This window comes from Abramis brama (assembly GCF_963993115.1).
Source record: "Abramis brama genome assembly, chromosome: 1".
Taxonomy (NCBI): domain Eukaryota; kingdom Metazoa; phylum Chordata; class Actinopteri; order Cypriniformes; family Leuciscidae; genus Abramis; species Abramis brama.
In genome coordinates this window covers 70,759,288-70,773,593 of record NC_139963.1, presented here as the reverse complement: position 1 = coordinate 70,773,593, position 14,306 = coordinate 70,759,288, and the positions used below count along the sequence as shown (strand labels likewise).

The 14,306-nt window shown below is 41.1% G+C and overlaps 1 protein-coding gene across 1 annotated transcript in view; it reads right to left on the bottom strand.

The window, feature by feature from the left end:
* The window catches only part of LOC311094438 (uncharacterized protein), a 68,364-nt gene that overhangs the window by 43,701 nt on the left and 10,357 nt on the right, over positions 1 to 14,306 (bottom strand). The window contains exons 3-4 of the mRNA XM_084132400.1: positions 9,526 to 12,541; positions 3,400 to 3,463 (exon numbers count right to left, since the gene is read on the bottom strand). Coding sequence (XP_083988526.1) covers positions 3,421 to 3,463; positions 9,526 to 12,541 — 3,059 coding nt within the window. The 3' untranslated portion in view covers positions 3,400 to 3,420. The remainder of the gene's footprint in view (positions 1 to 3,399; positions 3,464 to 9,525; positions 12,542 to 14,306) is intronic.

The following is a 14,306-nucleotide window of genomic DNA, read 5'->3' as shown; positions in this document are numbered from 1 at the left end:
GTGGTGTTGAGGCTGACGTGGAACTCATCTGGTCCAGCGTATTGGAGTTATGGGTAATTAACTTGGCTGAGTCTTGGTCCAGTTATGGCCCATGTGTGGCCCTTGTCTGGAATCCAGACCTGGTCCACACTAGGACCGTCATTCATTGCGGTATGTGGGCCAAGTCTTGTGGGCCAGAGCTGGGCCACAGTAAAATTGGATCATGCTCAGGTGTGGCTCAGTTTGGGGCTTTCTGGTTAAAGACTGGTGTTGATGTGGTTTACTTAAGGTTATGTTTTGATTCCAATGTTACATTTTGATCTGGCCCAATTCTGGGCCAGTTATGGTTAATTAACTTGGCTGAGACTTGGTCCAGTTATGGCCCATGTATGGCCTTTGTCTGGAATCCAGACCTGGTCCACACTAGGACCGTCATTCATTGCGGTATGTGGGCCAAACAAAAGCTGGTTGTGTGGGCCGGAGCTGGGCCAGAGAAAATTTGCTATGTGGGAACTCACTGATCAACTGCTGCGCTCGGGTCGCTGTGGCCACGTTGCTTGGCAACGCCTGTATACGGGAGATATTAAATAGTGCGCTCGACTTAATAAATAAAAACCCTCACGATTTTTACTCTAAAACACATTAAAGTATTATTAATTGATTAAATATTTCTTTCTTTCGTAAGTGACCATGGTATAAGTGGGTTAATGCCCTTCGAGGTGTCCATTACCATTATATTCGGCCTCCGCTGCGCGTCGGACGGTTCACGCCTCGTCGTTCCATCTCCGGATCACTTCTGCAAGTTGCCAACCACCAAACATGGTGAGTGTGATTGTTTCAATGTTTTGTAGTGGGAACTGTTACTGAATGCCAAGTCTAAAGTTAAAGTTTGAGATCTGTGAGAGGAATTGATGTGAATCAATCGAGTGTTGCTGTTGCCTTTTTCATTTTTGGCTTTATTTGTCTTTTGGCATGTATCTTTGGCTTATTATATCTACTTATATCTAAATATAAATAACAGATAGGGGAGAGTGGGGTAAGATACGTCACTTTTTACTTATGTGGTCCTCAAGATGAGAGAAAATTAGGCAGAAGTACAATGAGAGTATCTAAAGTAATTTAATATGGCTTCTTATAAAAAAAAGGAGTTCCTGTGGCTCAATTTACCCCAGTTTAGGGGTAAGTTGATCCGAGTCAGAGGGTAAGTTGCATCATCTCGTTGTAAACTGACCATCTAACTGAATCTGAATCAAACCCATGTAAAATATTAAAGATAGTAATAATAAAAAAACTTTTACAAATAGTAATATTTCTTTTCTTAAAGCTAACTGAACACAGTGAACAAAAGGTGAAGTGAAGCTCCTCCCACAGTAAACACATCATCAGTGAAGCTCCTCCCACTACAATCACATCATCAGTGAAGCTCCTCCCACAGCAATCACTACATCAATGAAGCTCCTCCCACAGCAATCACATCATCAGTGAAGCTCCTCCCACAGCAATCACTACAGGTGTGTTCGACATCGGCTGCTGCTGGATGTAACCGATCGGCGAGAGTAGCCGCGTGCCGGCGGGGAGGAGCTGCAAACTGAGACGTGAAGTCGGACACTTTCTGGTTCCCGTAGTGACCGCTCACGTGGTGTTTGCATACTTTACCACAGCTGGAGTGAAAAAAAATGCAATATTTGCCAAATAATACACAGATGTCTCAAGAGACATTTTCATTCAATACTTTATGCACTGCTTCATACAGCGTCTGTTTGAACAAGAATAAAGTTCAACATAAGCTACTATCAATTAGGCCTAAGTGGAGTCTACGTTTTTTAATCAGTTTTAATTTGATAAACATGACACAATATAACATGACAACTACATGAAAAGAGTGTTTACTGTTATAAAAAACTGATTTGTGAGCTTTAGAGGAACTAAAGGTGTTTGAATAAACCAGAGGAATAAACACGAAACACACGTGATCGTTGTCATGCGGTGAATCCGGCCAGTCGTGGAACAGCTGTGTCGTCATCAGCCCTCGTGCAGCCGCTCTTGAGAAGCTGTGCTGGCTGAGTTCTCCGGCTACTCTCGAATCGGTCTCGCGGTACTTTGATGGCATACGTCACAGTCACGTGGCGTCGGCGCTGTATCAAGTCGGACAAAATTTCTAACCGGCATGCACTGCTTTAAGTCAGCCGTCGATCGGTCTGCGCAGAGCTGCATGAAGTCGAACAAGCCTTTTATCACTGAAGCTCCTCCCACAGCAATCACTTCATCAGTGAAGCTCCTCCCACAGCAATCACATCATCAGTTAAGCTCCTCCCACTGCAGTCACATCATCAGTGAAGCTCCTCCCACAGTAATTATCCAATAAATGCTGTAAATTCCCATCAGCTGCAAGTGAAGACGAGCATCAGAGCATCAGGAAGAGCTGAAATCTGCAAAGACTGAGTTTATTAAAGAGGACAGTGAGAACATGAGTGATCCAGAACCCTGCAGAATGAAACACACTGAAGATCCTGAAGAACAAAGAGGTTGGTGTTTATTCCTCATTCATTCATGATGCTGAAGAACATTCATGTTAGAAACATTCAACATTTATTTTATATCTGGTTCACCTTTTTTTGCAACCATGTTACCAAAATGGTGGACATTTTTCAATATAGTTTACAACATTGTGGGGTTTTTTGTTACTCTGAGACACTGCCACAAATCAGAAAAAGAGAAAACGCTTTCAATTAATGTTTTGATGATTGTTTATTTGTTTATATAATTAAACCTGTTTTTATCAAAATCCCAAAATCAACAAATGATGAAAGAAATAAAAACACTCATGTGAATAAAATGAGTAAAGAGTTTTTATCAATAATTATATGCAGCAAATACAAACATTAGTAAAAGTGAATGAGACAGATCTCTCTCTCTCTTTACTGACTTATAAGAGCTAAAGCATCTCAAGAGAAGAAGAGAAGTTTCAAGTTTCAGTTTCAAAGATACATGAAAGTATATCTTGCGTTTGCATGGAAGAGTAGAAGTGGAAGAGAAACTAGATGTTCTAATGAAAAACAATGATTTTTTTTTATATCATATTCATGTCTCTCTTAAAAGTGTTATGGCCTTCTTCTCCAGTGTGAATTTTCTGGTGGTCTTTCAGTTCATCTTCTGTAGTAAAGGCCTTCTGCACTGAAACACACACCACTGTGTCTTTTCTGCTGTAATATTAAGGATGAATCTTCTCCTTTGTGTGAATCTTCAGGTGTCTCTTCAGGACTGATGCCCAATGAAACAGTTTACCGCACTGGTCACAGTTAAATGGTCTTTCTTCAGAATGAGAAGATGTGATTTCAGAGAGAAAGCCTGAGCCGCTTCTTCCCAGTGTGAACTCTCATATGAATCTTCAGACTTGATTTACATGTGAAGCGTTTTTTACACTGAGGGCAGGAGACAGATTTATTGGCTTCTGTTTTTCCTTTCTTGTTCACGTCCATCAGGTCTAAAAGAAACATTAAATCACGTTAGATTTCAAATGAGAGACAAACGTGAAATAAAAAGTGAAGCTCAAAGTCAAGATAACTGAGTATAATAGTCATTTTAATCCCATCAAATCTGGTCAACAACTGCTGTGCACGATTATGATCTATTTTAATGTCATGTAGATGAGATGATTTGTGTTATAAATAGCTAGTTTGGTCATGAAACTCTAGATGATGCAGGATTGACATGATCTGTGAGAAATCACATAGTTTCCTACACGACACAAGCTGATTGGCCTCAAAGCCATGCAAAAATGTGAGAATTTGTTGACAGATGGCCCTTTCACAACAAACGTAAAACAAATATGTGTTGGACTGAAGGAAAAGCAAATTCACGCCTGTTCAACAGAGGGCGATACATGCACTGAACTTTCAGCTGACGTAAAAATGTCTGCAAAAGTGTTTACTTGAAAAAACCTTTCCATCATGGATTACTCGTGTAGTTCAAAGCGTTCATGAAATGCTAATGTTTAATTTAAAGTAATTTTAATCTTTAATGCTGGTTTCACTAGTGCCACCAAAATGCTCTTAAATGTGTATGTGCACCAGCTCAAAGTGCATATCTTATTGGTCAGCACATTTCTTTAAAGACCAAAGAAAATAGCAGAAATATTCTCTGAAGAAAATTCAGTTTGTATTCAAAATGCGTTTAGTGTGAAAATGCTTTCAGATTTCCCAGTTCACCTGCAGTTTAGTAGCCTAGAAATCTAGACGCACCCTAGCGGCAGCACAATGTATTTTGCAGCCAGGTGGGTCTAGACACTCTCAATAGACCTTCTAGCTGCAAAAACCCAAATTGGGTCAGGCCAATCACAACGCGTATAGAGTAGGCGGGGCGGGCTTAACATAATGACGACAGAGATGTGACGGTTCCCTGGCTTGAAAACAAAGAATGGCTGCTGGCGAACGGTCTTTCGAACCGGCTTTGGCCGCGACTCTGGAGGACTTGGAGTTAAGTTTTTCTTTGAGAAAAGTACAAAGAACGGCACTTAAGTCATTCTTTAAAAAGGCAGATGTGTTCGTAGTTTTGCCGGTGTTACACCAGATTCTGTGACCGTCATAATATGTGACTGTAGTGGGCACGGTTGTCACTGCGTGCTCCATGATCTACGCAAACAGCGTAACTTCTGACTATAAGCCAAAGGTGAAGTATTTACGACACGTTTGTTTAGAAATGCTTTTTTTTTGCCTGTCAGATATGGCAAAAGTTGAATCTATCATCTAACGTTAGCTCAGCTGTTGGGAAAACGCTCTGGTTGGTTGAAGCACTGTCCTATTGCGTGCAGAGGTAATTTGAAAGACAGCCGTTTACCCCGCCCCTCGGATTGAGCGTGTCTATGGTGAGTTTCCAGACCTAACATCTTGACGTAGGTCTGGCTTGCCAGGCTAGAAGTTTAGGGTTTTCCTAGGTCAAATTCATATCAAATGTCAAAATAATGAATCAAATATTTAATTAAAGGGGTCCTATTATGCACTTTTATTAAGTCTTGATTATGTTTTAGGGGTGTACTAGAATATGCTTTCATGCTTGATTGTTCAAAAAACACATTATTTTTCACATATTTTACATTATTAGCTGTATCATACAAATAAATAGTTAAAAAATTTTGTGTAATAAAAAGTTGTGATTTCTGGATTTTTTTTTTTTTAAGATTATGTCTCTCACAGTGGACATGCACCTACGATGACAATTTCAGACCCCTCCATGATTTCCAAGTGGGAGAACTTGCAAAATAGCAGGGTGTTCAAATACTTTTTTTCCTCACTGTAGCCATATTTTCTAATACATGTTAGATACAATGTTATATATTAGATTATAAACCAGTTCATCACATTTGTCGGAAAACTATAGTAATACAAACAGTAATCGATCACAACTATTCCCTGAACAGAATGGAAGCTTATGTGAAAACTTTTTTTTTATAGTTTTTTTTTTTTGACAAACTACCATACCTCTGGCAGAATGAGCTTTTAGGCCCTCCGGAAGAGTCCCATGCTATTATAACCGAATATTCCACTACCCAGTGAAATAGGTTTACCCTTATGATTGATTAATTTCGCTTACTTTAGGCACAAACACTGGATTGGTGCTGAGAACTGCAAACAGGAGTTACGAACCAACAAAGCATGAAGTTCACTAACCCGCTTCACAGTTGAAAGAGACAATAATAAAGCAACAAAAGGGGCTGAGGACCACAGACAGATCCCGGAATCGAGTCAGTGGCTTATGAACCTTGCTCAGATGCTACGCACCTCTCATAAACCTGCAGACGAGCGGGTGTTTCTTGCCCCACATAGCATTCAGAAATCGCAGAAAAATATGCCATTAGAAAAAGAAAAGGATCTGCCCTTATCCAAAAGCTCCTGCAGGAAGAGCATGACACATACACAAAGGAACAGAGAAAAGGACCAATGCATCTGTGCACACAGTTGCTCAATCATTCATTTCCATTCACAAGTAGAGTGAGTTGAAGGACGATCAGAGGAAACATGTACAACAGTGCATTTAGCCACCCAAGTTCCCGAGTGAAGGCAGAGGGCAATGAGCGATTTTGTTCAAGGTGAAGAGATCTACGGCAGCTCTGCCGAACCTCTACCACAACTGGCCAACTACCTGAGGGTGGAGAGCCCATTCTCCATACAGAGGATTTCCTCTGGATAGTAGATAAGCCCCGCATTCATTATTCCCAAACATGCGTTCCCCTTAATGACTGGAAATGAGTCATGCCCCACACAATCAGTTATGGTACAAGAATGTGAAGCTGAGGGGAGCGTGTGCCCCCTGGTGATTTATATATGCCACCGCCATTGTGTTGTCTGATCGGATCAAAATGTTGGTTCCTTAGGAACTGCACAGAATGTTTCAATGTCAGAAACACTGTTAACAGTTCTAGGAAGTTTGTGTGTGTTCTGAAGCGAGATGGGCCATTTGCCCTCGAACCCCAAACTGTGAGCGACACATCAGTCATCACCAGCTGTCTTAAATAAACTGCCCTCTGCAGAGTTTCTGACTCAAGAAAAGAACAACCTCTCCAGTGACGGAGAGCTCACATGCAGAGTGATGGCACCAGCGCTGTGCTGCTACCCAGTGCTGAAACTCTCTCGCTCGCAATAATCCCAGTGAAGCGACAGAAACTGTCCAGGCCATCAGCTCCAGAAAACAAAGACTAAATGGGACTCTGTTCCCTTTCTGAAAAATGGACAGACAGCCGTGAATTGACCCAATGCGATACTCTGCCAGAAACACTTGATACAGGACAGTCTGAGACCCAGGTAGATCATCTCCTGTTTGGGCACCACACAGGTTGTCGTCTCATTTACTCTAAAGTCTAAGCTCCTCAGATGAGACATGCACACTTCTGCATCTATATCTGCCTTCTGCTGTGATGGAGCACAGAGGAGTCGCTCATCCAAACAAGCTGACTCTCTGAGACCCTATTCTCAGCGGTGTCAGAGCTAGTTCGACACATTTGCTGAACACTGTCAGGGCTAATGAAAGCCCAAAAGGAACCGTCAAAAACTTGTAGGCTACATCCTAATAGGCAAACCTGAGGAAATTTCTGTGTGCAGGGTAGATGCTTATGTGAAAATATTTATCTTTCAGATCGACTGACATACTCCAGTCTTTGGGACGAATAAAATGACAAAGACTTAAGCGAACACATTATTAATTTGTACTTTCAGAGGTGCCTGTTGAGGTTCTGCAAATCCAGACTGGAATGGACACCTCTCCTTCTCGTGGGAATGACAAAGTACAAAAAGTAAAAGCTGTAATAGCTGACCTCCGGCAGCACAATCCAACTTGCTCTCTTGCTCAACAAAGAGGCGGTTTCTTCTAAAATCTGAGACGATTCCCCTTCTGCTCTTGACTTTAACACACCACTGGAAAGTGGAGGTTGTACAGCAAATTGCAGATTATAACCCCTGATTGTTACGGATAAAACCCAGGGGTGTACTGTGCATATGCTCCCACTTGCTGCAGCTCTCGCTCACTTGACTTTTTTGTGCTCTCTGCCCTTCATTATAGCCTCATGGGCAGAGGGGGAGAAATTGTCTGTGGGGCACTGGGGAAATTGGTGTCAACTTCACAAAAGAACAAACTTTTTCATTGTGAAAAATTCCTGTGTCCAACTCCTTCTCATTTGTTTGGAGGGGGAGAAAACTGTTGCTCTTTTATCCTGAACATAAAGACAAATTAGGTTGCCTGTGGTTTCTTCCCTCCCTGAGGGTTTTCTGGCTGGCGTCTAGCTGCAGGCACTGGGAAGAAAGGTTTTCCCCTCAGCTGAGGTGACTTGGGTTGTGGCTCAGTCTGCTGAGACTTGGAATATTTAGAGCCCCTGAAGCCACACTGGGACCTGACTGGTTTTCCCCTCGGCTGAGGTGACTTAGGTTGTGGCTCAGTCTGCTGAGGCTTGGAATATTTGGGGCCCCTGAAGCCACACTGGGACCTGACTGGTTTTCCCCTCGGCTGAGGTGACTTAGACTGTGGCTCAGTCTGCTGAGGCTTGGAATATTTGGGGCCCCTGAAGCCACACTGGGACCTGACTGGTTTTCCCCTCGGCTGAGGTGACTTAGGTTGTGGCTCAGTCTGCTGAGGCTTGGAATATTTGGAGCCCCTGAAGCCACACTGGGACCCGACTAGTTTTCCCCTCAGCTGAGGTGACTTAGGTTGTGGCTCAGTCTGCTGAGGCTTGGAATATTTGGGGCCCCTGAAGCCACACTGGGACCTGACTGGTTTTCCCCTCGGCTGAGGTGACTTAGGCTGTGAAGGCCAGTCAACAAGAGTTTCACCGCTGCACTCTAGCACATTTCAATAGATCGAGCTCCACCTGAGCTGGTGTGGGGGACCCATAATAATGAGAATAACTTTCTCATTATAATGACTAGCAACCAGGGCCTAAAATTAACACCCGCCAAGCTCCACATGCGAGTAAAAATCAGAGTTGGCGAGTATATGAAACTGTTTCAGTTGCCAGTAAGAATTTTTTGAAGTGCAATGTTGTGACAACATGAACGTGAACGCTGCTCTGTACAGTTGATGTGCCAGTGCTGCATTATCGCGACAGATTCAGCCTTTCCAATGTAAACATTCAAGCTCTGGAACATGCGAAAGGGAATTTGTTACTACACACTGTGTGGGAAGTTGAACATCCAAAGCGTGTGACCTAAAAGCAGTGTCTCTAAGACAACTTGCAAAGTTTAGCTCTCTTTCATGCCTTCCTGTGGTTGAATAGACAAATTCACTCAAAATTATGTCAGAACCGTCTTGGCAGGAGTCTTAGTAAGCATAGTCGGTTATGTCTTAAGTGAACGCAAACACAAGGCATGATCCATGCATGCATTCGGTCTTTAAGTGGCAGCATCCTAATTATCCTGCTACTGTCTGCTTTTTGTAATGTTAATCAAACAACAAAGGGCATACAAAAAATCACTCACTGCACTTAAACTTTAAAAAGGATATGAAAATGATACAGTATTTATTAGATTAGCCTACTTAATTACATTCCGGTACCTGAAAAATATAAGATCTGCCCAAAGAACACTATTTATTTAATTTGTATCTTTGTTGTATTGCATTTATTTGTGCTTTTGCTTGTAATTTGATTTTGTTCTTATTTTAATACTGACTGTTTACTTGTCTTTTAAAATGTAGGCTATTAAATTTATACAAGTTAAGCCGGTAGTTTTAGCTGTGGTATCACGTTGGAATAGAGGATTGTGAATTTTCTAAAAATGTTGGTGTCATAACTACCTGTTATTGTGTCATGGAAGGTAAAACATTTTATTTTATCACAGGTGTGACAAAAAAGTTAGTTTTATGCCCTGCTTGCAACTACTTTCTAATAATAATGAAAAACTTTCCAAGCAGATGTCAATGAAAACAACAAAATGTCCTGATGCTCATCGTGGATGTAAATTTAGGATTGTTTTCAAAATAAATAAAGTTTATGGAACACACATCAACTGTATTTAATAGACGGCAAGATGGTCACCACACTGCACATAAAGATGAACTACTTACCGTGATCTCAGACCGCTGTGATGTGGTTTCTCCACTGCATGGATCTTCATGTGTAGCTCCAGGTGACTTTTAAAAGAGAAACTCGTCCTGCAATGATCACACGTGTGCGGCTTCTCTCTGTTGTGGGTCTTTTCATGTTTTTTCAGATCTGATGATCGACTGATTCTCTTGTCACAGTGTGAACACTTGTAAGGTTTCTCTCCAGTGTGGATCTTCATGTGTAGCTCCAGGTGACTTTTAAAAGAGAAACTCGTCCTGCAATGATCACACATGTGCGGCTTCTCTCTGTTGTGGATCCTCTCATGTATTTTCAGATCTGATGATCGACTGAATCTCTTGTCACAGTGTGAACACTTGTAAGGTTTTTCTCCAGTGTGGATCTTCATGTGTAGCTCCAGGTATCGTTTAATAGCGAAACTGGTTCCACACTGATCACACGTGTGCGGCTTCTCTCCAGTGTGGTTCATCTCATGTGTTTTCAGAGATGATGGCTGACTGAATCTCTTGTCACAGTGTGAACACTTGTAAGTTTCTCCAGTGTGGATCCTCATGTGTAGCTTTAGTTGAGCTTTAATAGTGAAACTCTTTCCACACTGATCACATGTGTGCGGCTTCTCTCCAGTGTGGATCCTCTCATGTTTTTTCAGATCTCCTGACTGACTGAATCTCTTGTCACAGAGTGAACACTTGTAAGGTTTTTCTCCAGTGTGGATCATCTCATGTGTTTTCAGATTTGCTGGCTGACTGAATCTCTTGTCACAGTGTGAACACTTGTAAGGTTTTTCTCCAGTGTGGATCCTCATGTGTAGCTTTAGTTGAGCTTTAATAAAGAAACTCTTTCCACACTGATAACATGTGTGCGGCTTCTCTCCAGTGTGGATCCTCTCATGTGTTTTCAGAGATGATGAGTGTTTGAATCTCTTGTCACAGTGTGAACAATTGTAAGATTTTTCTCCAGTGTGGATCATCTCATGTGTTATCAGATTTGCTGGCTGATTGAATCTCTTGTCACATTGTGAACACTTGTAAGGTTTTTCTCCAGTGTGGATCCTCATGTGTAGCTTTAGTTGAGCTTTAGTTGAGAAACTCTTTCCACACTGATCACACATGTGCGGCTTCTCTCCAGTGTGGATCCTCTCATGTGTTTTCAGAGATGATGAGTGTCTGAATCTCTTGTCACAGTGTGAACACTTGTAAGGTTTTTCTCCAGTGTGGATCCTCTCATGTGTTTTCAGAGATGATGATCGACTGAATCTCTTGTCACAGTGTGAACAATTGTAAGGTTTCTCTCCAGTGTGGATCTTCATGTGTAGCTTCAGGTGACTTTTAATAGAGAAACTCATCCTGCAATGATCACACGTGTGCGGCTTCTCTCTGTTGTGGATCCTCTCATGTTTTTTCAGATCTGATGATCGACTGAATCTCTTGTCACAGTGTAAACACTTGTAAGGTTTTTCTCCAGTGTGGATCTTCATGTGTAGCTCCAGGTATCGTTTAATAGCGAAACTGGTTCCACACTGATCACACGTGTGCGGCTTCTCTCCAGTGTGGATCATCTCATGTGTTTTCAGAGATGATGGCTGACTGAATCTCTTGTCACAGTGTGAACACTTGTAAGGTTTTTCTCCAGTGTGGATCCTCTCATGTGATCTCAGATTTGCTGGCTGACTGAATCTCTTGTCACAGTGTGAACACTTGTAAGGTTTTTCTCCAGTGTGGATCCTCATGTGTAGCTTTAGTTGAGCTTTAATAGAGAAACTCTTTCCACACTGATCACATGTGTGCGGCTTCTCTCCAGTGTGGATCATCTCATGTTTTTTCAGAGATGATGGCTGACTGCATGTCTTGTCACAGTGTGAACACTTGTAAGGTTTTTCTCCAGTGTGAATTCTCTGGTGCAGTTTTAAAAAAGCCACTGAAATAAAAGACTTCCCACACTCAAAGCACACATGATCTCTCACACCAGTGTGAATTTTCTCATGTCTATGTAAATATGGAAGCAATGAAAAACTCTTCCCACATACAGTACATGAATGTGGCTTCTCCTTTGTATGAACCGTCAAGTGTGTCTTCAGGTTTGATGCCCAAAGAAAAGTTTTCCCGCACTGATCACATGTGTAAGGCTTCTCTCTGGTGTGGATATTCCTGTGCCCTTTAAGTTGTGCCAATTGTTTGAAACTCTTCCCACAGTGATCACATGTGAACGGTCTTTCTCCAGTGTGGATCCTCATGTGAACTTTAAGACTTTCTCTGTATGGGAAACTCTTCCCACACTGAGTGCATGTGAACGGCTTCTCTCCAGTGTGAACTCTCATGTGAGTCTCTAAATGTTGTTTGCTTGAGAATCTCTTTTCACAGCAATTACAAGTGAACAGCTTCTCTCCAGTGTGTATCCTCATGTGAAATTTAAGACTTTCTCTGTATGGAAACCTCTTCCCGCACTGATCACATGTGAACGGCTTCTCTCCAGTGTGAACTCTCATGTGTTTCTTAAGTAGAGATGATCGTACAAAACTCTTCCCACATTGATGGCATGCATGTGGCTTCTCTCCAGTATGAACACTCGTGTGAAGCTCAAGACTTTGTTTGTATGCAAAGCTCTTCCCGCATTGATCACATGAGAACGGCTTCTCTCCGGTGTGGATTCTCATGTGAATCTCAAGACTTTGTTTATTTACTAATCTCTTTCCACACTGAGTGCAGGTTGTAGATTTCTTGTCTCTTTTCTTTAAAAAGTGTAATGTCTTTTTAGTCTTTGAGCGACTCAAAGGTTTTTCTCCAGGTTTAACATGTTCCTCCTCCACTTCACTCAGTTCTTCACTCTCCTCCTCCACTTCACTTAGTTCTTCACTCTCCTCCTTCACTTCTTCACTCTCCTCCTCCACTTCACTCAGTTCTTCACTCTCCTCCTCCACTTCACTCAGTTCTTCACTCTCCTCCTTCACTTCACTCAGTTCTTCACTCTCCTCCTTCACTTCACTCAGTTCTTCACTCTCCTCCTTCACTTCCATTAGGTCTGAAAAAAATAATAATAATAAAAAAAAAAAAGAAGTAATTTTCGGTAAATCTTCGTTACTAAAATTGTTCATGCTTCACTTGTTTCTGGTTCTGTAACTCCATATCTTAAATCTGCTATTATTACTCCCATACTTAAGAAACCAGGGTGTGATCCATTTAATTTTCATCCAATTTCAAATTTACCATTTATCTCTAAGGTAGTGGAAAAGTGTATTGCAATTCAAATTCATGAACATCTTTCCAATAATAACTTGTACGAACAATTTCAATCTGGCTTTCGTCCCCACCATAGCACTGAGACTGCTCTTGTCAGAATAACCAATGATCTACTGTTGGCAGCTGACTCTGGGCTTTTATCCATACTAGTCCTTCTAGACTTGAGCGCTGCCTTTGATACTGTCTCACATAAGATACTTCTTGACAGGTTAGCTTCTATTGGTATTACTGGCACTGCTCTGTCTTGGTTTAAGTCATATCTATCTGGACGCAGTCAGCGTATTCAATTAAAAGGTTTTCGATAAAGAACATCTACAGTCACCACTGGTGTTCCCCAGGGTTCTGTCTTGGGCCCGCTTCTTTTCATTATTTATATGCTCCCTCCTGGTTATATTTTGAGGAAATATGGTATTAATTCCCACTGTTATGCGAATGACACCCAACTTTACCTGTCTGCCAAACCCACTGGTTCTTTTCCACCACCATCTCTGTCCAGCTGTTTAGCTGAAATTAAAGATTGGCTTTCAGCTGACTTCTTGAAGGTAAATGGAAACAAAACTGAGGCTTTGCTTGTTGGCACTAGATCTGTTTTGTCTAAATCTAATTGTCTTTCTTTGTACATTGACAATACTGCAATCTGTCCTTCTTCACAGGTTTAAAGTTTGGGTGTAATCATGAATAGCACACTATCCTTTGAAGCTCAAATTAATAATATCACGCGGATTCCATACTCCCACTTGCATAATATTAACTGTCTCCGTCCCTTTCCTTCAAATAATAATACTGCAGTTCTCATTCACGCACTAGTCACTTCACGTATAGACTAGAGCCCGACCGATATGGATTTTTGGGTGCCGATGCCGATACCGATAAAAAAAAGCCAGATACCGATATATCGGCCGATATTATTTGTGTATATTATAATACAGTAGCAATATTATGTGTATTATAGTACAGTAAGTTTGAACACACTTTCCAATTGGTGTGTACAAACTTTTGATGGGTACTGTATATAGAATACACAGTATAAACAGAATAAATATATAAACGGTTTGCAATGATCACTCAAATGTGGTGATCAAACACTTGTGTGACAAAGATATGTAATGGAGGCAGGGTGAATGATAGAATGAGAATTTGAGCTGTAACCAAACTAGTTTGCATTGCATTTTATATTATATTATATTCTAAATACTGTTGCATAATCTTCACTAACGACTTTGTCTTTTAATTTAGTCACGTTATTTAAAACATAACTTGTATCAATAAATATATCAAAAGTGTCACTGACAAAACCTTATCTTCTATTTTTAATCTTAATTTCTCGAATATCTACCAGTGGAGGAAGAACTCAGATCTTTTTAGTAAAGTAAAATTAATAATATCATAATGAAAACGTTTATAATTACATATGTACAGTAGTTTTATACTATTTTAAATAAGTAGTAAGCAAAATGTACTAAACGTGAAACTAGGCTATAGGGCTGGACCCGAATATTTGAATATTCGTTCGGTGGGTTGATATTCGATTTGAAAATTTGACATTC